This window comes from Apiotrichum porosum (genome assembly GCF_003942205.1).
Source record: "Apiotrichum porosum strain DSM 27194 chromosome Unknown scaffold_3, whole genome shotgun sequence".
Lineage (NCBI taxonomy): Eukaryota > Fungi > Basidiomycota > Tremellomycetes > Trichosporonales > Trichosporonaceae > Apiotrichum > Apiotrichum porosum.
The window spans coordinates 526,188-548,567 of record NW_021167110.1 but is presented as its reverse complement, the minus strand read 5'-3'; the positions used below and the strand labels follow the sequence as shown (position 1 = coordinate 548,567).

The following is a 22,380-nucleotide window of genomic DNA, read 5'->3' as shown; positions in this document are numbered from 1 at the left end:
GCCCCCCCAATCTCCCACGGCCGCGTCTCTCCCCGCATCTAATTTCCACTTCTTTCGCGTTTCCATGAGTCAAAGCATGCCGTAGTAGTCACTGTTGGCTCTGTATTGTGTCATGTTAGGAGCAGAGAATCTGAGAAACACAAAACGGGGGACATCAAGGTTGCAGAAAGGTGGCGGTGGTGTAGGACTGATGAGTAGGACTTATCATGACAGGAGGCAGCTGTAGAATGGACGGTGCTCGGCACCCTGCACAACATATTTACATCTTGGTGTACGCAAGAGGGTCGGGCAATGGCTATTCTACAAAGCATCCTCCGAGCTTCTGGCAATGACTATTCTACAAGCATCCTTGGTCCGTCCAGCGGACTCTTCAAACTCCAATGTATCATGTCACGAGAACGTCGTGTGCGTGGTCTGACGGGGGAGAGCAAAGTCAGCTGCCACCCCTTGCGTCCTTTGGGTTGCACGTACCTGTTTTTGAGTTCGTACTGAGCAGGGAGGGGGGGGGGTCTTCTTGACTGGGGCTCAAGCGTCCGAGTCGTCCTGGTAGGCGTCCAGGCTCCTCTGGATACGCTTGGCCACTTGGTCGGTGTGTCCCCAGTTCAGAAAGACGCTGTCTGGGGTAGCGTAGTGAATCTGCCCAATGACTGGACCGTGCTGGCTGACGAGGCCATGGCGGATGTCCGAGTAGTCGTACGCGGGAGGCAGGCCCTCGGCCGCTGTGACCTCGTCGCCCAAAGAGAACAAGAAACCGGCCTCGATCTCGTATCGCTTGTGCACTGCGAGCATCCCCTTGAGCTGATCGTTTGCCGCGCGGGTGGGCAGATCCAACTCTAGGCCATCGCGATGCTGTAGTGGCGCGAGCTGCAACCAGTAACCAGTAACCTCGGGCGGCGGCGGATTCGAGTCGATGGGGATGGGGCACTGGACCCCGAGTCCCTGGGTGACTTGCTTCGTAAAGGAAATCCAGAAGGCCGTGTCGCGAGTAGCGGTACCATACGCCTCGTTGGGGTCGACAGAAAGGTAGGTTGCGCCCTCTTTAAGGTTGTTCACCTGGCTGAGACGCTTGACGGAGGTCTCGTGCAAGAGGGGGAGGACCCGGCGCACACCATTGGTGACGACCGCGTACGATGCAGTGATTGTGAGGCCGGAAAGGTATGGTTCTGCAGTCAGCTTTGGCACCTGCGGCGCGCTTACCGATGAGTGGGGTCTTGCGGATGAAGACGTGAAGTGAATGAGTGATGCCGTCTTCGGGGCCTTGGACGCCAGTCATTTCCGAGAAGTGCTGGGACAGGGCGCGATTGAGGTAACCCGAATGGGTGTTGCCAGACACCCTAAAGTTCCTGGTGCAGCTGGCGCGCTTGAGGACCTTGTTGCTCTGGGAGGACCAAAGGTACGCGCGCAGCTCCTCGAGCTTGTCGTTGGTCTTGGAGTCCCGGGTGGCGACGGAGCGGGGCATTTCGCGGATGATGGAGCGCACCTTCTCGTCGTTGAGGTCGAGAGGGTCGAGTTTCACGCAATGTATCGTCACAGCTTCAAGTGTGGGCAAAATAGTGCTGGGGGTAGGGGACGATGTGGCCATTGTGGAGAAGGCGACCAGAGAAGGTGTGTCGATTGAGGGACGGGTGTTGGTGATTGAGAGACGTGGCGACACGACGAGGAGCGGCGAGACTGGCGCCACGACAGTCTTGCCCCGTGTGGCCCGTGGGTCAATGTTTGAGACCCATCCTGCGCCCGGAACACTGGTTTTACACGTTGCCTAGACTACTCAGCGCCCGTCGTTCACCATCAACAACCTCACACACCTGTAATCGTTGGTGAAGAGCTCGACATCCTCACCCTCACCCTCACCCTCACCCTCGCCTCCCCATCCAGTCCTCTCAAGCTAAACGGCTCTGAACCACCCGACCGCAACAGCAAGACTGTTTGCGTGAGCTGCGCCCCACATGTCTAGCACAGCGGCGGCGCTCGCATTCCTCACCACGGCCCTCGATGCTTTTGCTCAACAGGATCAAGATCGCAGATGGGTAATCTACCCTGGTCTGAGAGATCTTACGTGGGTGGCTCAAAGTCTTGGGAGGATGGTGTTGCGAGACGTGTGCAGAACTCACACAGCGCCAGCAACGGCAACCTCGTCCAGATCACCATGGGAGCGGTGGCCTACCGCAAGAAGGTGCACGCGGTCTTGACTATGCTGCGCGACAGTCTCGTTTGCGACCGCATCAGGTGCCTCCGTGATTACTGGCATGCCACTGCCAAGATCCTTGGAGCCGTCCCCATTAGCATTAGTGCTGTGGCACAGGTGAGATTGTCCTCTTACACCCAGATCATTGACGCCGCTAGATTATCGACCAAGTCGTTTTGGGCGCGGGTGGCGGTTTGACCAGGGAGGATTTCAACGTCGACAGTCAAGTCGGTGCCCACATCTCGGCGAGTGAGGGTTGCCAGCTGGTCATGAACGGTCACGCTGTTGGCCGTCGGCCCATTCCAGTCCCGTGGGACTACGAGTTTTCCATTGGCGACGGCGGCACGGTTAACTGGCTTCTCGTTAGCGAGAGGAGCGCGTTGGCCCAGAGGGAGGTGCTTGAGAACCAGGACATTGGGCCAGGCATCGTAATCTCGGTGAGTTAAGCTCCAATTGGAGGAGTGAAACATGGGCTGGCGAGATTGTGGCAACGACTGATTTATCAGACTAGTGGTGCATCCGGCTTCGCATGCCGAGAGTTGGTCTCCCAGCTAAGCGAGCAGTACCGTTCGGTCCCGGTCATCGGCTTCTCGGACTTCACCCCGGATGGCATGCGTCTTATTGCCACCTTGAAGTATGGCGGTCGGTTCGCCGCTCAACAGGTCGATGGCGCAACCACCCCTAGGCTTGTCCGTGGCGGTCTCTCGGCCACGCAGGCCATGAGGTAGGTAATATAGGTGATGTGGCGGCGAGGCCCCCGTGTCACCGCCGTGCATGGCAGTTCCAGAATACGATAAACGCATACAGTAGTCTGACATTCCTAGTGACATGGGTCTGGACCTCGATACGCACTTTAAGCGACTCACAAAAGGGGATCACGCAACAGTAAGGATCGTGAGAGAGTTGTTCAGAACTATTTCATTACCTAGAATTACCTGACCGTGACAGATCGAATCGTTACTTTCCGACCCCGACATCCCTGCTGCGTGGAAGTATGACCTCAAGGTCATGAAGGCCCTCAAGATCAAGACCGACCTCAATGTGACCGGCCCCATCGAGGACGTCCTGCTTGAATGTGTGGTGCGCGTCATCAAGCAGGCCCAGAAGAGCGCCACCTCGGCATCTGGGAGCTAGGAGAGTAGGAGCATGGGATACAAAGAGGCGGTGTGATCAGACTTGGGGCCGCATGTGGAGACCAGCCATGAGTTGCGTTGAGGCGAAGGAGATCTCGACAGGAGCGAGCGTATCGAGGAAGAGTCTCGGGCATGTAGTCGGCCCGATAAGCGAATACACGTGGGAATGGGGAGATGGAGTCTGTAACTGCTTGTTCATTCGGTCCGTCCCTGTTGATGATTGATATATTTCACTGTTCTGCGGCAAGTCGCACTCCCTCCCACCACAAATTGACTGCGTAGAGCACACTGGTCCACTGGTCCACTGAGCTCGACCACTCGAGACTCGCTCACCAAGGGCGTTCTGACAGCCCTGGGCGAGTGCACCCCGCCTCGCAAGCCGATCGGCTGAACAGCCCCACTACCACTAGGTACTGATTTCCTGATCCACCTGCGGCAGAGTCACATTTGGGCCCTTTCGCCTGCTTGACGCTTGACAGTGCGGAATGGCACATGCATGTACGGCGTGTGCGCGTGTGTGCGTGTCTTCCATGTGCGTGTGTCGCGTATCGCCAGTCAATGTGCTCGATGTTCACATGCAAACCCCGCTGCACGGCCCGACCTCTGCGCCCAAGCCCTACCTGTGGCCTGTGGTGTCTGTGGAGCGGTAATCAGTGTAGCCCCCCTGCTCATGAGACCTCGCGCGGGCCACTGGACAGAAGCAAGAAGCAAGAAGGAACCGCTGGCCACCGTGTTCCAATAAGCATGTCCAGTCCATGCCACGGCAACATGTCCCTCATCCTCTTCATCCCTCACCTACTCGTCCTTGCAAACAACACCAGCGTCGACTACCATGCCCCCCAACAAGAGTGACAGCGACTTGGACTACGACGACGACAAGTCGGCGCCGGTCGAGGTGCCCAAGAAGGTGAGCTGCAAAGGACCCCTCAACAACGCAGCCTCTGACCACACCCTCAGTGCAAGGCGACCGGCGCGGACGAGGACAATGGCGAGAGCGGTGGAGAGGACGTCGAGCTTCTCACAGCGGTGAGCTGAAGAAAAGGACCGCTACATCGCACCACACGGCCGCTGACATACCCATAGGAAGAGATGGCGACGGCCAACATCAACTACAACAACACCCTCGAGTACTGCAGCTTCCTGACCGGAGTTGTCAACGAAATGCTCGTCAAGAGCGGACGTCCCGCATGGGACGGCATCGTGCCCCCGCGCGATCAGTACCACGAGTACATCAAGAAGTACCGCCTCGGCGGTGGCGCCCCCTCTGCGGGTCCCAGCGCACCCAAGACGCCGCCCTCTCCCCCCACTGCGCCCCACGCGAGCGACTCTCATCCCGACGGCGGCGACGTCTCGGTCTATGACCCGAAGCCAAGCCGCGCCTATGAAGAGGTCAACGCTCGTATCACCCAGTGCTGCGGCGTTACCGACGACTCGTCTGATGCCTGTTTCCGTTTCTCCCTCTTCGTCTGCGCCGAGCTCCACACTGCCCATACCCATTGCCCATTTGAAGGCGAGCACGACCTCGACGACCAGCACGACCTCGACGACGACACGGGAGAGGCCTACATGATCGAAAAGGCGTGGGACGTCGTCGAAAACATCTGGAAGGACGCTGGTCTCTCAACCGAAATTGTGAGTGCCACCAATCGGAAAGTGCTGACTGGGCAGTCCGAATCCAAGGCCCAGCAGCTCGCCCTCGACCTCGTCGTCGCTTCCGCTGTCGCCTGCCACCGCAGCGGTATGAAGATTGTCGCCGAGAACCTGGTCGACGCGGTGGGCGTGATGATCAAGAAGGCAGGCAAGGAGGCCGCTCCTTAAACAATAGCGGAATCCACATCAAGGGTGTTGCGATCCAACACGAATCAAGCAGTGGCGAGGGCGAACAGCGTGAGCGTGGTGTAGTAAACGGAACGGAATACCTATGTAGTAAACGGAGCGGTAGATGTAGTAAAGGGAGCAGTAGTAAAGGGGAATGAATATACAGACGAAGAGAGATAGCAATCAATGTACCAATGTGTCTATACCGTCCCCTCAGAACAGCTCCTCGGGACATAAACCTGTGGCACACGTCAACAGGGCAGTAACACAGCAGTAACACCGACAATCGTCTTCAAGCATCTCATGGGAGTGAAAGAGCGCCCAGCACTCGGCACAGAGTGTTGGAGATGCGGAGAGCGTGAGGTACCGTGATAACAGTACGAGAGTCCAAACAGTCCCCCGCTTGTATCTCAAACCAAAACAGTGCAACGAAGAACCAAGTTTTCCAAAAGAAAAATACGTTTGGAAACAGGAAAAAATGGTGTCCCTCTCATTTCGACGAGACATTTGCCTCGTTCACCGGATGGTCTACATCCAAGGGTCTACCTACACTCCGCCTGCGACGGGATTCAGCGATGTCCCTCAGTCCAGATGTCAAAAAGCTCATGTCCATGAACCTGCTAGCGTTCCCACAACTCCAACCACGACGTCGGCTGTAGTCGTAGCCTACCCCAGTATGGCCCAGTGCCATATAATCCGTGCGCGTCATGCGGTGACGCATGGCCATCGACCGCCCCTTCCCTCACACGGTCCCACGTATGCACACGCACGAAGGTCTTCCACTGGCTGCTGATTAGCGGGATAAATGGGTGGCCGCCTGGAGAGAACCCCACCCGGGGCGGCCGTCAACGCATTAGGGGAGAAAACAAATACGGGTTCTAAACGATGCGGCCTTGCTAATCAGCCGCCCGAAACACATAGACAAGTCGTACACGCCATGCCGGTCCACCACAGGGTGCCTATGGTGTGTTTCCTAAATTGGCGAGAAACACACACACAAGTCGCCAACGCAATGCGGGTCGCCCATGGTGTGTTTCCTCGGTCCGCTGGCCGGCTTAGCCCACCCAATGCGCCCGGCGCCCGGCATTCGACAACTACATGCGCGGTATCTGTGTAATATTAATCTGTGCGCTCTGTGTGGCAGTAGACTGGGCTGGGCTGGGTCACATAACTAGCTGGAGCATGGGGCTGCACCTATGGAAAGACGGCCAGATTACAAAATGAGATTACAAAAGGATTACAAAATTACAAAAGTGTTTCTATCGCATATCCCCAAATATTGAGTCTAAATGCAGCCGAAATACCGGGGCGTTCCGGGCCGGCCCGCCGGCGGCAGTGACCACTGGGACACTACTGTAGGTGGGTGGGTGGGTGGGGGGGAGGTGCTGCGGAAAACGTCGGCGCCCGTGAGCTGAGGCCCGTGAGTGTATCTATCTGTGATTTATCCAGGACGCGACCTAGGTGACTGGACAAAGACGACAAAGACGACAAAGACGAGTGAAGTACAGGATTGTTAGGCGACACTTCGATTCGGAACACATCGTCACCTGTGGCCGCGACCACACGTGTCTCAGCCGCGGGCCCATGGGCCCAGCCACCCAAACGCACGTCTGCAGCTCAATACGTCACCGCTGGGTGCGCTGCTTCGGGTATCTCTCTATTTGGGGGCGTGATTAAAAAGTCGTCGAATTTCAGTCACATTTGGGTTGGGGCATTTTGCCGAGGTGGCACCCCGGATGTTGGCAGGTCAAAGTCCAGCTTGCCAAGACTGCACGGCGGCCCGCCGAATTGAAGGACAAAAGAACACAAAGTATCGCGCGCCGTAGTGGTTGAGTAGAGGTCATAGAGGTCGGGCATGGGGCAGCAGCCAGTAAGAGCATTCCCTGCTGTCAGCGAGGGGCACCTCCGGTGGCTCGGTGTGGGGCCATCGGCCGACTGGCGAGAGCACCCGAGATGCCGCTGGCGCTGTCAACAGAGCTCCCAACACTCTCATCTGCGGTGGATGAGAACTCGGCCATGCGGACAAGATGCTTTGGGATGAAATATGGTGATATGGCGATGAAAGGTGGTTTGGGACAGCGACCGCCACAGCGTGAGTAGAAAACGTCCGGACAGCTCTGTTGCGACGATAAGAGAGACGGGAGAGCTATAATGTGTGTTTGCATATTCCTCTAGAACTATGCCGCCTGTAATCTTCCTCAACGCGTCGGTAGGGGGCGCAGGGGCGCTTACTTGCACTCCTTCTGTAAGGGGGGTTAGCAAATGTCCACACAGGTTGTCCAATCGGTCCAATCGTCCTAAACTCACGTCCATGAACCTGTGAGAGCGTCAGTAAGTGTTCCAGAGTGTTCCTATGCACCCACGCGATGAGGTCGTTCCTGTCCTTGGCCTTCTTCAGGCCGGCGAAGGCCATCTTGGTGCCAGGGATGTATTTCTTGGGGTTCTCAAGATACTGGACGAAATGTCAGTAGTGGACGGAGAAAAAGGTGGAAGTGATCGTCGGGATCGTCGGCGGAGCAGCAATGGATACCGCTGAACCTGCGACCCCTTCTGCATCTTGTGCTCACCTCGAAGAGGGTCTGGCCCTCCCACACAACGCCCTTGTTGACGTTGGCGGCGGTGTAGGTGAAGCCCTCAGCCTGGCCCGACTTGCGGCCGAAGAGACCGTGGAGGTTGGGGCCGACCTTGTTGGCGCCGCCAGCCTCGAGGGTGTGGCACTGAGCGCAACGGGTCTTGAAGATACCAGCGCCCTTGGCGACGTCTCCTAGAGGGGTAGTCAGCGACGTGTCCTGCTAGAGGGAAGCACCGCGAGTGGAAGGAGCATGGCGGAGCAGAGTAGATTGGGCGCGTTGGAAAATACTCGGCTAAGCGTCCATGAAAATGTATGCACGACGAGCCGGTTCCCAGCGGCGCACAGCCGCATCTGCCTGCTCCTTCATGCTGCCTCGCAGCTTTGCGGTGCTGTCCAGGCGGGGGTGTATTCACCGGGAGTGTAAGACATTTTTGAGTAGATTGTTTGGTGGTGGTGAGTGAAGAGGAGGGCAATGGATTGGGGGGCCGTTAAATGTCAGGCGTGCTGTCCGTTTGCGGCTCCGTTTGCCCGTCCGAGCCTTCCCGACGCCCCGGCCCTTAAGTTCTGGCAAATGGGGGGCCAGCCTAAGGTCAGGTGGTGCGCTGAACGATTGAACCAATCCGAACCCGCACTTTCTTACCAAAGGTCCGCCCAGGAATCACCGCCACACACAGGTAGGTGCGCCTCAGTAGGCATCCGCCACATCTGACACGCCTACACAGATCGTCCATGCAATCCACTCTCCGTCCTGGCGTCCTTTGCTCGCCTGCACACAACGGAGGTTCCTCCTCTAACACCTCCATCTCTATCAATCAACAATGGTAAGTCTGGCCTCTCCCGGGACTAGATCGTGCACTGACAATGCAGGGCGGCGGCGTGAGTGTTCTGAACGTGCAGCCCGAGCTTGGTGGACCGTCGCGGCGTCGGACACCGTGGAACAGAGGGTCCACTCCGAGAAGCTGAATGCTAACACTTGCAGTCGCACTACCCTTACCCTAAGGAGGTCTGGTCCCCTAGTGGTGGGTGTCTTGAACGATGGTTGCGAGCAATCGAGAGCGTCGGGCTTGTCGGCGAGCGCGCGCGAGTTGGAGCGGGAGCGACAGCGGTGAGGGCAATGTTGGGAAGAGGAGGCCTCAGGCCTCCTCAGACATGGTTCCACCATCTGCTCAGCAGCCGCTATGCGGCTCATCGGTCTGAATGTCGGACGCTTGGGAAGCTACAGATCCCGAGAGATCGACCTCTCAGAGTCCACTTGTCGAGTACAACTCCCGCGACGCCTTGCCGGCGCGCTCCGCAACGAACAGCAATCGACAACTGTTGAATCTCTTGGAGCGGGTTGCTAACTTTAACAGGCGGTTGGTGGTCGCGTCCCACGAACTGGGCGGCCAACACTGCTGTCTGCATCTTTGGCATTGGTCTCGCTACGTACGGCGTCTGGCGCGTCTCGGCTCGCAACGAGGTGAGTGGAGTGGACAAGGAAGGAATGGGCAACCACATCGAAGATGTTGGTCGGCTATGATCTTGCGATGCCCTGGGCTACCAGCTCTAGTCGGCATACAAGCAGCACTGGAGTACCTGTAACGACCACAAGCCAGACCCCAGCTGTGGTCTACCTGTGTTTGAAGGTGCACATGCCCGCAGCATCAAGCCAGTGCCCTCTTCTGCATGTTCTCTCAAGAGTACCCGCTGACACTCTCCAGGTCCGCCACATCGCTCCCACCAAGGCTATCCCCTCGCAGCGCTGGTCTCCTCAGGCCGCCGAGATCGGTGTGCGGAAGGAGTAGAGGCTTCTTCAAACAGTAGAATGGATGAAAGCGGCTTTACAACGGACACATTGCCGAGGTTGAAGGTCAGCGTTGCACAAGAGCAGGTTTCAGTTGGCGGTGGTGTTGAAGACGCTTTCTTGTTTCTAACTTTGATTGTGTTTGCAGTGTGCCCAGCAGCGGACGATCAAGGACTGACGAGGCTACGCAAGCAAAGCCCAGATGGCCATTGACCATTGGGTCTCGGTGGCAACCGGTCACCTTAGCGATATTGACTGCAGTCCCCGCACAGTGCGGCCCAATCATTTCGCGCCCAGTTCATGACACTGACACGAGTCTTGGCCGTTTCCTTGGCTCGGTACTGGACGTCTGTCTCCCACTCTTAGCAGGCGGTCTGTTTGTTGTCTAGAAACTTCAAGAATGGTATAGTAGTGCACCAAGGTAATCAGTTCTACAACCACATAGTATACTCAAGGTCCCCTAGTTCGTATACAGTGCGTGCTCTCGCTCGCTCTCTCTCACGCGATTATTTCCCTCTCCCTCCCCAGTTCCCTCTCCCTCCCCAGTTCCCTCTCCCTCCCCAGTCGCCCCAGCATTATCTCTCGCTCTCTCAATCTCAATCCGAGTCCGAATCCGAAGCGTCGTCGATGTCCGAGATGACTCCCTCACTGAGAAAGGTGTCAGCATGGTGAGAGCCCGTCGCGTCTGCTGTCCTCAGAATGGGTGACAGATACAGCAGACTGTGCGCTTCCAGTAACACTCACCGAGCAAGCAACCCCCTGAGCCCGTCCGCGCCGATATCAAAGTCGACGCGCACCCATGTCCGCTCGAGGTCGCCATCCCTGTACGCAAGGAGCGTAGGCAGGACGTCGGGGTCGGCCTCGCGCTCGCCATCGTCATCGTCAAGTTCCACAGCGGCGGTCTCGTCACGCGCAGGCATGCCGAATCCCAGGGCGCCAGCACGGGCGCGAACGATACAGGTGCCCGTGCGCGCGAGGCGCGTCGCTTCCGCAAGCAGAGGCAGACACCGGTCCACGTCCTGCGTTCAGGTGTCAGTTCACGTCTAGGTGGCAGTAGTGTATCCGGTCGTGGGTGGCTAGTGCAGTGGCGCGCCTGGGGGCTTGTCGTTCACCCGCCGTAGCAAAGTGTGTAGTTGGAGCTCGGATCGCGGCACCCCTTGGCGGTTTGGGATGGTACCACCACCACAACCAGCAGCAGCACACCAGTGCACCGGTTACCGTTGCACCGGATATCCCAGCACACTCGACCGCAGACACAACTCACCGGCTCGTAGATCAACACCAGGGCCCAGCCCTTCCTCTCCACCGTGGAGAGGAACGTCGCCGCGCCAATCTCGCGCAACCCCCCTCGCCCAGCTTGGAGCGTTGTCATGCGCTGAGCGCGCCACTTCGCCTCGAGGTCGTCTTCTTCCCGCTTTTCCTGGTCCGTGATCCTCGTCTCGGCCATCTTGGACCGCAAGACATCCTCGTCGTGGACCGTCGACGCAGTGATAGCGCCCTTCTCCTGCCTGGCCCGCGTGGACTGGAGTTCGGCACGCGACTGTGCAGCGGCGTGTGCCTTTGCGCTGCGCTGGTCGGCGATGACGCCCTTGGGGCCCGTCTTGGGGCCCTTGCGGCGCGGAGACGGGGAAGAGGCGTATGGGTGCGACGAGGCTGGTGGGGCCGCGGCCAGTGGCGACGACGGGCGCGAGAGGTCGTCCTCGCTGTCCTCCTCGTCGCGGCTGTCGACCGAGTGCCGCGATGGCGAGATGCTGCGGTTACTGAACAGGGTACCGTCCAGCGCGGCGTTCTCGAGCGCGGCCATGGTGTTGGTGTGGGTGGGTAGGTGGGTGGGTGGGTGTTGGTAGTCGTAGCGGTGGACGAATGTCAAAGAGAGACGGTGAGAGAGACAAAGAGGGCAATCGCAACACTCGTGGCTTGCACTTTTGAAGCCAAATACGAACTGAGATCCCATCAACCCGGCGGAGGTCCCTGCTCGGGCGGCGGGCGAGGCACAACCGTCCGTTATTTGTCTCACTCATCGCGGGCCGTCCTCCCGACCGCGTCTCTCACACCGCGCATAGCACGACTGCGAGTGGGTAGCTTGTACCCGCCAGCGAGAGATGGCTGTTACAGGCAGGCCCCGCCTCTCCAGCCGGGTGCGTCTCAGTGCCTCATGTGAGGGAGTTCCCCGCTTCTGTGTGCGCGCTGAGAGACCCGTGACACGCAAATGACGTCTCATACATGGCTCTATCTGATGTTCACTCCTGTCACGAAACGCCAACTGGGTCGAGACACCTCCTACGTCATGAACCCCACCGTCTCCCTAGTCATCACCGTCGTCCCTCTTGCGCTTCATCTCGCGCGTGACCTTTTGCCTGGCTGCTTCGTGGCGAGACAGCTCCGGGTTCATGGTCGACATTGCGCTCTTTTGAATCTCATTCTTGAGCTCAAACATGACTTCGTCGTCGTTGTTGTCCAGGAACGTGATCGCAACACCAGTCTTTCCGGCACGACCGGTACGACCGATACGGTGGACGTACTTCTCGATCGTGTCAGACATCTGCCAGTTGATAACGAGCGAGACATCGGGCACGTCGATACCACGACCTGCCAGGTCGGTAGCCACCAGTACGGAGACGGAGCCATCACGGAGAGCCTGGAGCGATGCCTCACGCTGTTCTTGTGATTTGCCCGAGTGCAGTGAGATGGCGGACATGCCTGACTGCTGGACATACTTGACGACGACGTCGGCGGTAGACTTTTGGTTGACGAACACGATCATGGGTGGAGGGAGACCAATGGTGCGCAGAATGTCGATAAGACGTGCCTTCTTCTTGTCCTCGCCGTGGACAAACTCGACACGCTGCTCAACAGTGTCGACCGCCTCACCGGCGTTACCGATGGTGACAGTCGCGGGCTTGCGAAGGTACTTGCGGGTCAGGCGTTCAACGGCGGGGGGCATGGTGGCCGAGAAGAGGGTCATGACGCGGTCGGTCGTGCCATCGTCAGACTCCTTGGCTGTGGGCATGGCATCGAGGATAAACGTCAGATCCACCTCGAAACCTAGGTCGACCATACGGTCTGCCTCGTCCATGACCACGTAACGGCATTGGGACATGACGACCATCGACTTGTCAACCATATCCTTGAGACGACCGGGGGTAGCAATGATAATGTGCGCACCATTGCGGAGGTTGAACTGCTGCTCCTCAACAGAGCGACCACCCACAATCGAGACACAGGTGTAGCCGAGGGGCACGGCAAACTTGGCGGTCTCAGCCTCGATTTGCTGCGCCAGTTCACGCGTAGGGGCCATGATGAGGGCGTACGGGCCAAGGTGGCGGTTTTCGTCGGTGAGAGGGGCGAGGCGCGAGATGTACGACAGCATGGGGATGACAAAGGCGGCAGTCTTACCGGAACCCGTCTTGGCGATACCGACGAGGTCACGGTTCTGCATACCAATCGGGATAGCCTGGCGCTGAATGGGACTTGGCTCGGTGTAGCCAATCTGGTCCACAATGTCAAGGACAGTCGTAGGGATATCACTCTCCCGCCAGAATCGCAAAGGATGGGGAATGTTGCCACCGCGCGACGAAATGCTGTAGTCTTCGCGGAAAATGCGCCAGTCACGCTCGCGCATCTCGCCGAGCGGCTTGTCACTCCAGTGTCGGTCGTCGTTGCTGCCCTTGCCCGCACGACGCCTCTCCAGGGCATCCACGAACTTATTGTCTCCCGGGGCGGGTGACCCGGCGTTGCTGGTAGCGGCGCTTCCTGGCCTAACACCTTCACCAGGTGGTGGCCCGGCCCACAGGGGCTTGGAACTGGTGTCATCGGCCGCGCTCCACTCAAAGATGGCATTCTTGTTTGTGCTTTTGCGCATCCATGGCTTTTTCACGACATCGTGCTGGCCAAGGTATCGCTTCTTGATAATGTCGAGATCCGATTCAGGAGCAGCGGCAGCAGCACCACCTTTGCCTTTTGACGGACCAGCGTGGCCGTTGGAGGCGCCATTTGCCCCATTACGCTGAGCTCCACCACCACGGCGATCGTCACGGTAGCGTCCATCGTTCCGGTCGTCGCGGTGTCGTCCATCCCGTCCACGGTCATGGCTATCGCGGTAGTCCAGTCCGCCATCACGCCCGTCTCGTCCATCACGGTCGCGGCCAGCGCCAACTGCAGTCATCAGCAAGTGGTCCAACTGTTGTAAACAAAAACAATATTGCCTCACACCTGGAGCTGTCCTGAGTCCTTCGCCTCTCCTCATCCGCACGACGTTCAAAGTCAGAGTGCTGCTTCTTGTCATCCGCCTCGCGCTGCTTCAGATCCTTGACCTCGGCTTCGCGCTTCTCGAGAGCAAGGCGTGCGCGTTCGGCCTTGGACAGGAACTTGGGCTGTGGTGCTGTTAGTAGAGAAAGGAGACACAGCCACAGCTCTAGGGCTTACCTTGGCAGCAGCCTCGCGGTCTGCCTTTTGCTTGGCGAGAATGTCCTCGACAGAGAGGGGGCCAGCCATGGTGATTTGAAGACGACAGAATAACCGAGCGAAGATGGAGTTGGTCGATGGACATCTCATTGAGTGGCGAGCGTGCGGTGACGGAATCAATAGATACCGCCAATGACGTGTATTACCCCGCGGGGGATCGCCCCATTGCCGCTTCAACGGGGTATCTTGCTCGTCATGCTCTGTGCCATTTCTCGACTTTGTTCATTCACTCATTACAGGTTATACCTCTGTCAAACATGGTCCAGTGCATCATCTCCCCCTCGGTCCTCGCTGTGAGTCTACTTATGTCGGTCAGTGGACATGTTCCTAACTCTCCAGTCCGACCTCTCCAACCTCAGCGGAGAGTGCCAGCGCATGATCAACAACGGCGCCGACTGGCTGCACATGGGTACGTTGGAGGAGGACTGGGAGAGGCTTTGCTAATGGCCAGACGTCATGGACGGGTACGATAGGTCCACTTTGTGCTGAGCTGACTCTAGTCACTTTGTGCCCAACATCACCATGGGCGCACCGATCCTCACTTGCGTCAAGCAGAACGTCCCCGAGATCTTTATGGACTGCCACATGATGGTGTCGGACCCTGCCAACGTGAGTCGTGACTGCTTGGGGCTGGAACCTTGCATGGATAGAAACCGCTCTCGAGGAAATGGTACTGCTCTCGGAGCCCCGACTTGTGTTTCTCAGCAATGACCGACATCGGTGTTCAGACATGATCGAGATGTGGTCTTCACGTCCGCACGTTACGGCGCGGGGCCGTGTGTACGCTGGGAGGTGGAACACGCGCCTGGCTGCTCTCTACGACTGCTCTGTTGCTTGTTGAACGTCGTTTTTGTTTTAAAAGACCGTCGAGGACGTTTGGGGGCAAGGCTGCGAGTGTGCGGCGTTGTCTTGTCCGCTCGGAGTCCGCTCCGGTCCGAGCGGCCGGTCCGCTCACAACCGTAGTGGCCGGAGTCGAATGGGGAAGGAACAGTGAACTGACCAACAGTGGATTGACGACGTCGCCAAGGCGGGTGGTAAGCTGTATACCTTCCACTATGAGGCTGTCGGTGAGTCACAACAGCAAGGTGTAGGCAATGTCACTCGGACCACATTGTCGTACCCAAGCCTCACCCACATTCCTAATTGTACTCACACACACAGGCTCCGCTGAGGTCGCCAAGACCGTCATTGACAAGATCCACGCTGCGGGAATGCTCGCTGGCCTCGCCATCTCCCCTGACACTCCATCAACCGTCATCACCGACGAGCTCGGCAACGCCGTTGAGATGCTCCTCGTCATGACTGTCCGCCCTGGCTTCGGCGGCCAGAAGTTCATGGCCGAGTGCCTGCCCAAGTGCACCGAGCTCCGCGCTCGTTTCCCCGAGAAGCACATCCAGGTCGACGGCGGTGTGGGTGCCGGAAATGCGTGCCAGTGCGCCCAGGCTGGATCCAACGTTCTTGTGGCGGGTTCCGCGATCTTTGGATCGGCCGACCCCAAGAAGACCATTGCCGAGATGCGTACCCAGGTCGATGCCGAGTTCACCAAGAAGGCTTAAACGTAGTAGTAGATCACAGTGCATAAGTATTAGTGTCGTTTTCAAGTGCACGCGCGCAAGGAAATCCATATTATTAACAGGTGACATGCCATGAGGAGACGATAAACTACGGACATCATATTCAAACTATGAGCTCCGCCATCGCGTAGTCAAGTGCAGGGTCCTCGGCGGCAACTTGCTCCCCGTCCGCGGGATCCTCCTCCTCCTCCTCGTGAGAGCCATCACTATCCTCCTCGTAAGAGTCTCCACTGCCCTCCTCCTGTTCACTAACATACTCATACCCAAACAAAAACGCAAGCGCTCCAGTGTCAAGGATGGTCTCCGGTTCGGGGGGTTGGTGGAAGGTATCGATCGGTTGCCAATAGTGTTGTGGCGTAGTCAGGTGTTCACGCACACGGCGACAGTGATCGCGGTGCATGATTTCAGCCTCGGGGCGGTGTGACCACACTTTAATACAACCCCCTGCAAAGTGTCAGCTAGTGGTACAAAATAACAAGGACCAAGAGTGCACTTACAGTTTGGTTCAACCTCATAATCCCAATGGCCTCCCATTTGCTCCTCGTGGGCGTGCTCGTAGTTGGCAGTGTTCGTGGGGAAGCCCTTATCCCAGTCGGAGAGGTACACTCCGCGGGCATCCACTGCTACCCATGACCTGTACTGAAGGTCCTCAATAGAAGAGATCTCAAACCCGCTAGCCGGCAATGGGGGAACCTCATCGGACTCGGTCTTGACGGACGACAGGTCCGGAAAGTCGTTGGTGTCGATCATCGTGAGAATGGACTGGGAGTTAGCTCGGCTATATCGGACCGTTACAAGCTCACTCTGTCAGAGTGGAACACAATACGGTCCCCAATAGTCTCTGCCACGTTCAACTCATGCGTAAAGGTGAACATGATCGTGTTGGCTGCAACAGCCTCTCGGCGGAGTGTTGGAGAGTGCTCCATCCGCTCCACGTCGCGCAACACGCGGCGAAAGTCTCTCACAACAAGGCAAACACCACCGTCACCGCCGACGACGAGGTCACCTGTCGTAAACTTGATACTGGACAGGTCAGATCCGTCGTCTGTCATCAGTACCGGTCATGTTACCCACCTTGTGAACTGGGGGTTTGTCGTTGCACCAAACATGAGGTGTGTACCGGAGCCGGCTTCTTCACGATACTGGCCAGAATGTCCAAGAATGGTGAACGTGATCGTGTCAGATGGTCCGGTCGGGACGTCAGTGTCCCGTTGTGGGTCATCCCTGTTGAAGTCTCGACTGCCGTACGGATAGTTGTAATAGACTTGGTAGACGACATGTGCAGTCTTGTTGGCTGGCAAAATGGGCTCCGTAGGGTCGGGAAACGCGACGACCTTCTTCTTTGTCTTGCGCGAGATGACAACGAGCTGCCTGCTTGTGCCGACATAGACATAGTCTTCGTCAAACGTGACTGACTGTTGTATGTGTTAGCGACACTCTTCCCGCTCTGGTCTTGTCGCTTCTCACTCGCAGGGACGTTTCGGGTTGGGCGTCCGGTAGGCTACCTGCAGGATCAGGTTGGTCCAGCTCCCGCAAGTTGATGGGATAGTGTTCGATGATGAGGGGTGTGCCATCTACCATGCTATCAAGGCTGCACAGAGAGACACCCGAATAGTCGACACCTGCAAGGACGGCATGCGGGACGTCGCCTCGAGTGTCGAGCCCAACGCAAAAGGCGTGCCACGCCTCATAGCCTCTCAAAGTCGTAGCATGCTCGAGAGGCAGACCACGCTGAGACTTGAATGGCGAGATTTGGGGCATATCCAGTGCCGTAGCGACACCAGCTCTGCGCTCCGCGGCATTGGCAGTACGGTAGATTGTCAGGTAGCCGACAGATGCTGAAGGGTGGTCACGATGGTCGTACGACCTGCGGTGGTCGCCTGGCTAGTTAGCTCCAGGTAGTCGCAAACACAGCTTACGGTTACCACAGGAGGACGAGACAACAACATATCCGGCGCCAACGGCCATGATTGCGTCTGCAGTAATCCAGGGGATGGAGAGCAGCAGTTTGCCACTGTACCGGTCGAGAACATGGAGATTCTGTGGGGTTTTCTCCACACCCGAGTCGGGTACCATTATCCACCTGTTCCCTGCGGGTCTATGGTCGGACAGCGCATAGATGTAATCCTCGCTGTGGTCGATCATAATGTCTCTCAACTTGAACTCGGGGACGGCCATCTGAGTCTCGTAGACGTGACGGTTGGACCAGGCGTCCTGAAGTTGCCGGTGACCTCGGTCTGGACAGGTCAGCTGTCCGTTGACATCGTCCTACGAGGTGACGACTTACATGCCTGTACAAGCTCCTCGACCGTGGTATGATCGGCTCCCCATAGCGCGTCTGGCACCTGTGCGTGACTTTCCTTTCTAGCCAGCGCTTCGCGTTCAGCCTTGGCGCGTCGCCACTCGCGTACATCGACACCTTCCCTACGGATGAGACTTCGCCACCAGCTTTCGTTGCTCATGATGTATGTGCGCCAAGAACGGGATACCTGGGCGAGCGATGTGAGGTCGAGCGGGTCGAGGAAGGAGAACGTGTACTGCAGGACATCCTCGTTCAAGTGGTCTAGAGGGTCGACGCCGCAGTTGTTGTTGTTTTTGTTGTTGTTGTTATCGATGCGGCCGCCTAGGGTGGAGGTGTTGTTGTCGCCATTGTCACCACTGCTGGGTGTATGATCCATGTCGCCTGGTAGGAGTGATGGAGAGGAGTGAATCATGTTTCGCTGCTCTGGGGGTGTGTCTCTTCTAGACGAGACGAGAAGAGCGACGGTGCAAAAGGGTGATGGGACACCAAGACCGGTGGTAGCACCGCCCTCACACCCTGCACGAGCCGGTTCCGAAACGCGTCAGTCCCGTCAACCCCCAACTCTGCCAAGAAAACAGGGGGCCCCAAGGGCGGAAGACATCTTTGATACATCATATTCCATATCTCTCACTCTGCTCATGGTCTCTCTACGCCGACGTGTCCATCGCCATGCTCCCGTTCTGCGCGGTCGTCACAGTGACCACATCCTCCTCCTCGCCAAACATCATGCCGCTAGTCTCACGTGCGTACGAGGCCGAGCGGTCCACGTCAAGGAAGTACTTGTAGGCGAGACGAATGTCGTCCACCTCGACCTGCGTGTTCTTGCGGCGGATGGCAATCTGCTGCGATGGAGCAATGAGGTTGAGGGCGTAACGCAGCGAGGTCTGGCCGCCCATCGTGGCGAGCAACTCGAGCGAATCGGGACCCAGCTTGACGTCCTCCTCGTCGCCGCGGATCTTGACAATCTCCTTGATCTCGTCCTCCGAGTACTTGGAGGTGCTGATGATGAGCATGCGGTCGAGAAGGTCGCCAGGGATACCGTGGGGCGACTTGTACTTGGTGCCGCGTATCCGGGTGATGCCACGGTTGGAGGCCATGACGACCAAGGGAGCCATCTCGCTTTCCAGCGCGCGGTTCAGGAAGGAGAAACACTCAATGTCCAGCATGTGCACCTCGTCAATGAAGAGGACACCAGGGACAATCTCGGCCTTGCCCTCCTCACGCCACTCGGCGACCTTCTCATTGATCTGGTCACGCAGCTCGGGCTTGATCTCGCCCGTGTCGCCCGCGAACAGGGCAAGGAAGCCTTGCGTCCTCGAGTTGATGACGTCGATCTCGTGCAGCGAGACGGTGTGGACCACCTCCTTGCGCGTCTGCAGCTCTCCATCCGGGCACGCAACGAAGCGAGTCTAGGTTGTCAGCTCAAAGAGGTGGGCAGTGGTTACTCACGTCGGCACCCATGGCGTCATAGTCCTTTGCCCTACCAAAGCTGCGGCCCAACTTTGATATCCTTCCGCTGGTCTTGTCGATGCTGATAACGTCACCGGCAAGCACCTTCTCCTTTTGCAGCTGGTCGATCATCTTCGAACCAAGGTCGTACACCGTCTCCATGTCGGTCGTCTTGAGCGTCAAGCGGCCAGTCTTGGTAGCCTGTTGCCTGTCAGTTGATGCGGCAATTTAGGAACTCACGCCAGTGACACTGCGGTCAACCTGGATCTCAACGACCTCGCCCTCAATGAGCTCCGTCTCCTCCTTGATGCGCACACCAATGGCACGGCGGAAGGCCTGAGTAAGAGCCTCGGTCTTGGACATCTGCGGGTTAGCGGTCAGCCACATATGGGTCAACCCACCTCGAGTGAGAAGACCTCCGAGCCAACGAGGTTGACAAAGGGAACATCCGAGCCAAGAGTCTGAGCCATACCTTATCACAGTCAGCGTACATCCTCACTACTCGTCGCAACAGACGTACCCATGGCAATGGCAGTCTTGCCGGTAGAAGGAGGGCCGGCGATCAAAATAGCGCGACCCGCAATGCGGCCCTCTTGGACCATCTTGAGGATGACACCGGCAGCCTTGCGCGCCTTGCCTTGTCCGATCATTCCCTGTGAGTTGCCGCGAGGCTCCAGGTTGGCGTCGAGGCCGAGGCCGTGGATGTGCGAGTGGGGGCCTGGAGACAGTCAGAAGGGTAGCTCATTCTCCAACGCCGTAAACACTTGCCGATGCGCTCCATCTTCGTCACGTCCTTCATCGTCCCCGGCTGGATAGAGATATTGGCCGCCTGCCTGTCAGTGCTGTACTCCGTGAAGGAGCTTGTTTCGGCGTACCATTTTGCTGGTGGTTGTTGTCAAGAGTTGGAAGCGGATGGGTGTCGTTCTCGACGTTGATCCTTTGAGAGCATGGATTGTTATTTTGCTTCCGCGTCATGCTTTAGTTCGAAACCACGTGACTGCCTCCACAAATGCACAAATGTTGGAGAGATGTGTCCTTCAATCACGAACCCTTGCAACTCCCACAACAATCATCATGGAGGACGTCCAGCCTCAAGTCCAGGTAGACACGGTCGCAGAGGCCTCTACCGCCCGTCCCCACCCCAACAGCCGCAAGCCCAAGGACGCGGGTCCTCTGGAGCCTCTCGACGAGATCCTCCGTCGCCGGTTGACCGTCATCAAGGAAGGCGACAACGTCCTCCTCAAGCTCCCTAGCGACTCGATCAAGGCTGTTGTTGCGTCCAAGGATGGGTGAGTTAGCTGAATCTTACAGAGTCACCTAACCTTCTAGTTTAGTTCACCTGGGCAAGTTTGGCACGTTCCCGGCTAGCGAGCTGCTCGGCCTTCCTTACGACATCGAGTACGAGATTGCCCCCGGTCCCGATGCGCCTTCATCGACCAAGGCGGCCACAGCCGACCGTGAGGAGAACTGGGGCGAGTCTGGATTTGGACAGGCAAAGAGCAAGAAGCACCAAAAGAAGAAGGGAGGCAAGGAGGGCAGCGACACTCCCAAGAACAACCCGGGGTGGCTCAACATTTTGAGGCCGCTCAAGAGGAGACCTATTGTCGACGCCGTCATCGGTGAGCAGCGTGAGGCCAGATCAGGCTGACAGTCTAGAGGATATCAAGGAGACCAACGAGTTCATTGAGGACTCGGAGGACAAGGGCGCTACCCTCCTGTCGCAGGAGGAGATCGAGGAGCTCCGCGCCCAGGGTGTGTCTGCAGAGGAGATGATCCAGAGGCAGATGTCCCGTCACGACCAGTTTGAGCTTAAGACGGACTTCAGTAAGGAGAAGTGGCGCAAGAGGAAGGAGAGGAAGTAAGTTCACGTTTCTGAGACTTGACTAATCCATCAGGTACCTCCAGACTGTGCAGCCCATGGCTCCCTCGTCGATCAACATTGTCAACCACTACGCTGTGCGGTCACCCCAGTCGATTCTGTACCTCCGCGAAGACACTCTGTCTCAGCTCCTCAACCTCGCCAACATTCGCCCCGGCGGTCGCTACCTCGTGGTGGACGACACTGGCGGTCTTGTCACCGCTGCCATCGCAGACCGCATGGGCTGTGAGGGCCGTATCCTCCTCTTCAACGATGCCGACTCGCCACCTGCATGGGGTGTGCTCAACGTCATGAACTTTGGCGAACGCGAGCTCTCGTTCATCAAGTGGCTTAACTGGATGGAGGCTGAGGAGGACTACTCGAGGCGTAGGTACCGGAATTGGCAATTCGTGACTGACGTAGCCAGCTGGCCCCCCTGCCGAGGACGATATGCCCTCTATTTCGGCCAACAAGTCCATGGCCCGTATGCGCAGGCATAACGCTCAGGTTGCGGAGCTGAACGCTACCCGCAACGAGCTGCATTCTGGCGGCTGGGACAGGTGAGTGGTGTTGTGACCCTTGGCCGCAAACAGCACTAATATGCAGTATCATCCTTGCGACCGAAATGTCGCCCCTCTCTGTCATCCACCGCCTGACAAAGTACCTTGCGGGCTCGGGCACATTGGTCGCCTACTCGCCCTACCAGCAGGTTCTGGCGGAGGCGCTCCAGTACACCCGTCGCGACCCCAACTTCCTCGCCACGGCCCTCACCGAGTCGTGGACACGTACCTACCAGGTTCTTCCTGGTCGTACTCACCCGACGATGACGACAAGCGCGATGGGCGGCTACCTGTTACACGCTACCCGAGTGTGAGTTGAGCTTAATCCAGCTGTGACTGACATTCCACAGGTTCCCTTCCACGTTTGTCCCCGAATCGCACCAGAGGCACAACAACAAGAGGAGGAAAAAGAACACTGGAGACGCCGCTGTGGAGGCTGCGGGCGACGAGGAGTAGGAGATGGCGGAGTAGATGCATGCATTACATTTTTTGATGATGAAGACTTGGGGGTGGCATAGGGGCGGACGACGCGTCGCCACTCGTGCGTTAGTCCCTGGGTCTGTACCTGGCCGGCCTGGATGGGTCGATCGGGTGTCCGTCGATGACGCCGGCAACACTTTGGTTGCTATCGTCCACCAACTCTCTGCCTCGCACACACCATCCACCACACACATTCCCATAC

The 22,380-nt window shown here is 57.8% G+C and overlaps 11 protein-coding genes across 11 annotated transcripts; 5 read left to right on the top strand and 6 right to left on the bottom strand.

Moving 5' to 3' along the window:
* Window positions 1-525: 525 nt before the first annotated feature.
* EHS24_005800 (uncharacterized protein) lies at window positions 526-1,582 on the bottom strand (the record flags this gene model as incomplete). The annotated part of the gene is made up of 2 exons (XM_028621281.1): window positions 526-1,037; window positions 1,198-1,582. 2 exons carry the CDS (start codon window positions 1,580-1,582, stop codon window positions 526-528), a joined length of 897 nt encoding a protein of 298 aa, XP_028477733.1.
* Window positions 1,583-1,946: 364 nt separating this feature from the next.
* EHS24_005799 (uncharacterized protein) lies at window positions 1,947-3,319 on the top strand (the record flags this gene model as incomplete). The annotated part of the gene is made up of 6 exons (XM_028621280.1): window positions 1,947-2,056; window positions 2,116-2,302; window positions 2,344-2,622; window positions 2,692-2,909; window positions 3,010-3,070; window positions 3,134-3,319. 6 exons carry the CDS (start codon window positions 1,947-1,949, stop codon window positions 3,317-3,319), a joined length of 1,041 nt encoding a protein of 346 aa, XP_028477732.1.
* An 831-nt stretch (window positions 3,320-4,150) lies between these two features.
* EHS24_005798 (uncharacterized protein) lies at window positions 4,151-5,136 on the top strand (the record flags this gene model as incomplete). Its single annotated transcript, XM_028621279.1, has 4 exons — window positions 4,151-4,225; window positions 4,276-4,344; window positions 4,402-4,950; window positions 4,987-5,136. 4 exons carry the CDS (start codon window positions 4,151-4,153, stop codon window positions 5,134-5,136), a joined length of 843 nt encoding a protein of 280 aa, XP_028477731.1.
* A 2,228-nt stretch (window positions 5,137-7,364) lies between these two features.
* Window positions 7,365-8,075, bottom strand: CYC1 (iso-1-cytochrome c; the record flags this gene model as incomplete). The annotated part of the gene is made up of 6 exons (XM_028621278.1): window positions 7,365-7,379; window positions 7,444-7,453; window positions 7,500-7,588; window positions 7,704-7,900; window positions 7,943-8,000; window positions 8,052-8,075. The coding sequence occupies 6 exons, from the start codon at window positions 8,073-8,075 to the stop codon at window positions 7,365-7,367; spliced, it is 393 nt and encodes a 130-aa protein (XP_028477730.1).
* A 204-nt stretch (window positions 8,076-8,279) lies between these two features.
* EHS24_005796 (uncharacterized protein) lies at window positions 8,280-8,817 on the top strand (the record flags this gene model as incomplete). Its single annotated transcript, XM_028621277.1, has 4 exons — window positions 8,280-8,386; window positions 8,431-8,529; window positions 8,576-8,584; window positions 8,688-8,817. The coding sequence occupies 4 exons, from the start codon at window positions 8,280-8,282 to the stop codon at window positions 8,815-8,817; spliced, it is 345 nt and encodes a 114-aa protein (XP_028477729.1).
* A 1,270-nt stretch (window positions 8,818-10,087) lies between these two features.
* EHS24_005795 (uncharacterized protein) lies at window positions 10,088-11,295 on the bottom strand (the record flags this gene model as incomplete). Its single annotated transcript, XM_028621276.1, has 3 exons — window positions 10,088-10,139; window positions 10,236-10,510; window positions 10,756-11,295. The coding sequence occupies 3 exons, from the start codon at window positions 11,293-11,295 to the stop codon at window positions 10,088-10,090; spliced, it is 867 nt and encodes a 288-aa protein (XP_028477728.1).
* A 501-nt stretch (window positions 11,296-11,796) lies between these two features.
* PRP28 (mRNA splicing protein prp28) lies at window positions 11,797-13,985 on the bottom strand (the record flags this gene model as incomplete). Its single annotated transcript, XM_028621275.1, has 3 exons — window positions 11,797-13,646; window positions 13,702-13,864; window positions 13,917-13,985. The coding sequence occupies 3 exons, from the start codon at window positions 13,983-13,985 to the stop codon at window positions 11,797-11,799; spliced, it is 2,082 nt and encodes a 693-aa protein (XP_028477727.1).
* A 227-nt stretch (window positions 13,986-14,212) lies between these two features.
* Window positions 14,213-15,511, top strand: RPE1 (RIBULOSE-phosphate 3-epimerase; the record flags this gene model as incomplete). Its single annotated transcript, XM_028621274.1, has 4 exons — window positions 14,213-14,364; window positions 14,456-14,564; window positions 14,962-15,022; window positions 15,081-15,511. The coding sequence occupies 4 exons, from the start codon at window positions 14,213-14,215 to the stop codon at window positions 15,509-15,511; spliced, it is 753 nt and encodes a 250-aa protein (XP_028477726.1).
* A 121-nt stretch (window positions 15,512-15,632) lies between these two features.
* On the bottom strand, window positions 15,633-18,207 carry EHS24_005792 (uncharacterized protein; the record flags this gene model as incomplete). Its single annotated transcript, XM_028621273.1, has 7 exons — window positions 15,633-15,973; window positions 16,027-16,291; window positions 16,333-16,552; window positions 16,604-16,944; window positions 16,997-17,409; window positions 17,449-17,766; window positions 17,817-18,207. The coding sequence occupies 7 exons, from the start codon at window positions 18,205-18,207 to the stop codon at window positions 15,633-15,635; spliced, it is 2,289 nt and encodes a 762-aa protein (XP_028477725.1).
* A 271-nt stretch (window positions 18,208-18,478) lies between these two features.
* RVB2 (RuvB-like protein 2) lies at window positions 18,479-20,079 on the bottom strand (the record flags this gene model as incomplete). Its single annotated transcript, XM_028621272.1, has 6 exons — window positions 18,479-19,240; window positions 19,281-19,481; window positions 19,521-19,643; window positions 19,682-19,752; window positions 19,801-19,998; window positions 20,049-20,079. 6 exons carry the CDS (start codon window positions 20,077-20,079, stop codon window positions 18,479-18,481), a joined length of 1,386 nt encoding a protein of 461 aa, XP_028477724.1.
* Window positions 20,080-20,354: 275 nt separating this feature from the next.
* On the top strand, window positions 20,355-22,154 carry TRM6 (tRNA (adenine(58)-N(1))-methyltransferase non-catalytic subunit trm6; the record flags this gene model as incomplete). Its single annotated transcript, XM_028621271.1, has 7 exons — window positions 20,355-20,569; window positions 20,610-20,899; window positions 20,937-21,138; window positions 21,176-21,525; window positions 21,566-21,698; window positions 21,745-22,008; window positions 22,049-22,154. 7 exons carry the CDS (start codon window positions 20,355-20,357, stop codon window positions 22,152-22,154), a joined length of 1,560 nt encoding a protein of 519 aa, XP_028477723.1.
* Window positions 22,155-22,380: the final 226 nt, after the last annotated feature.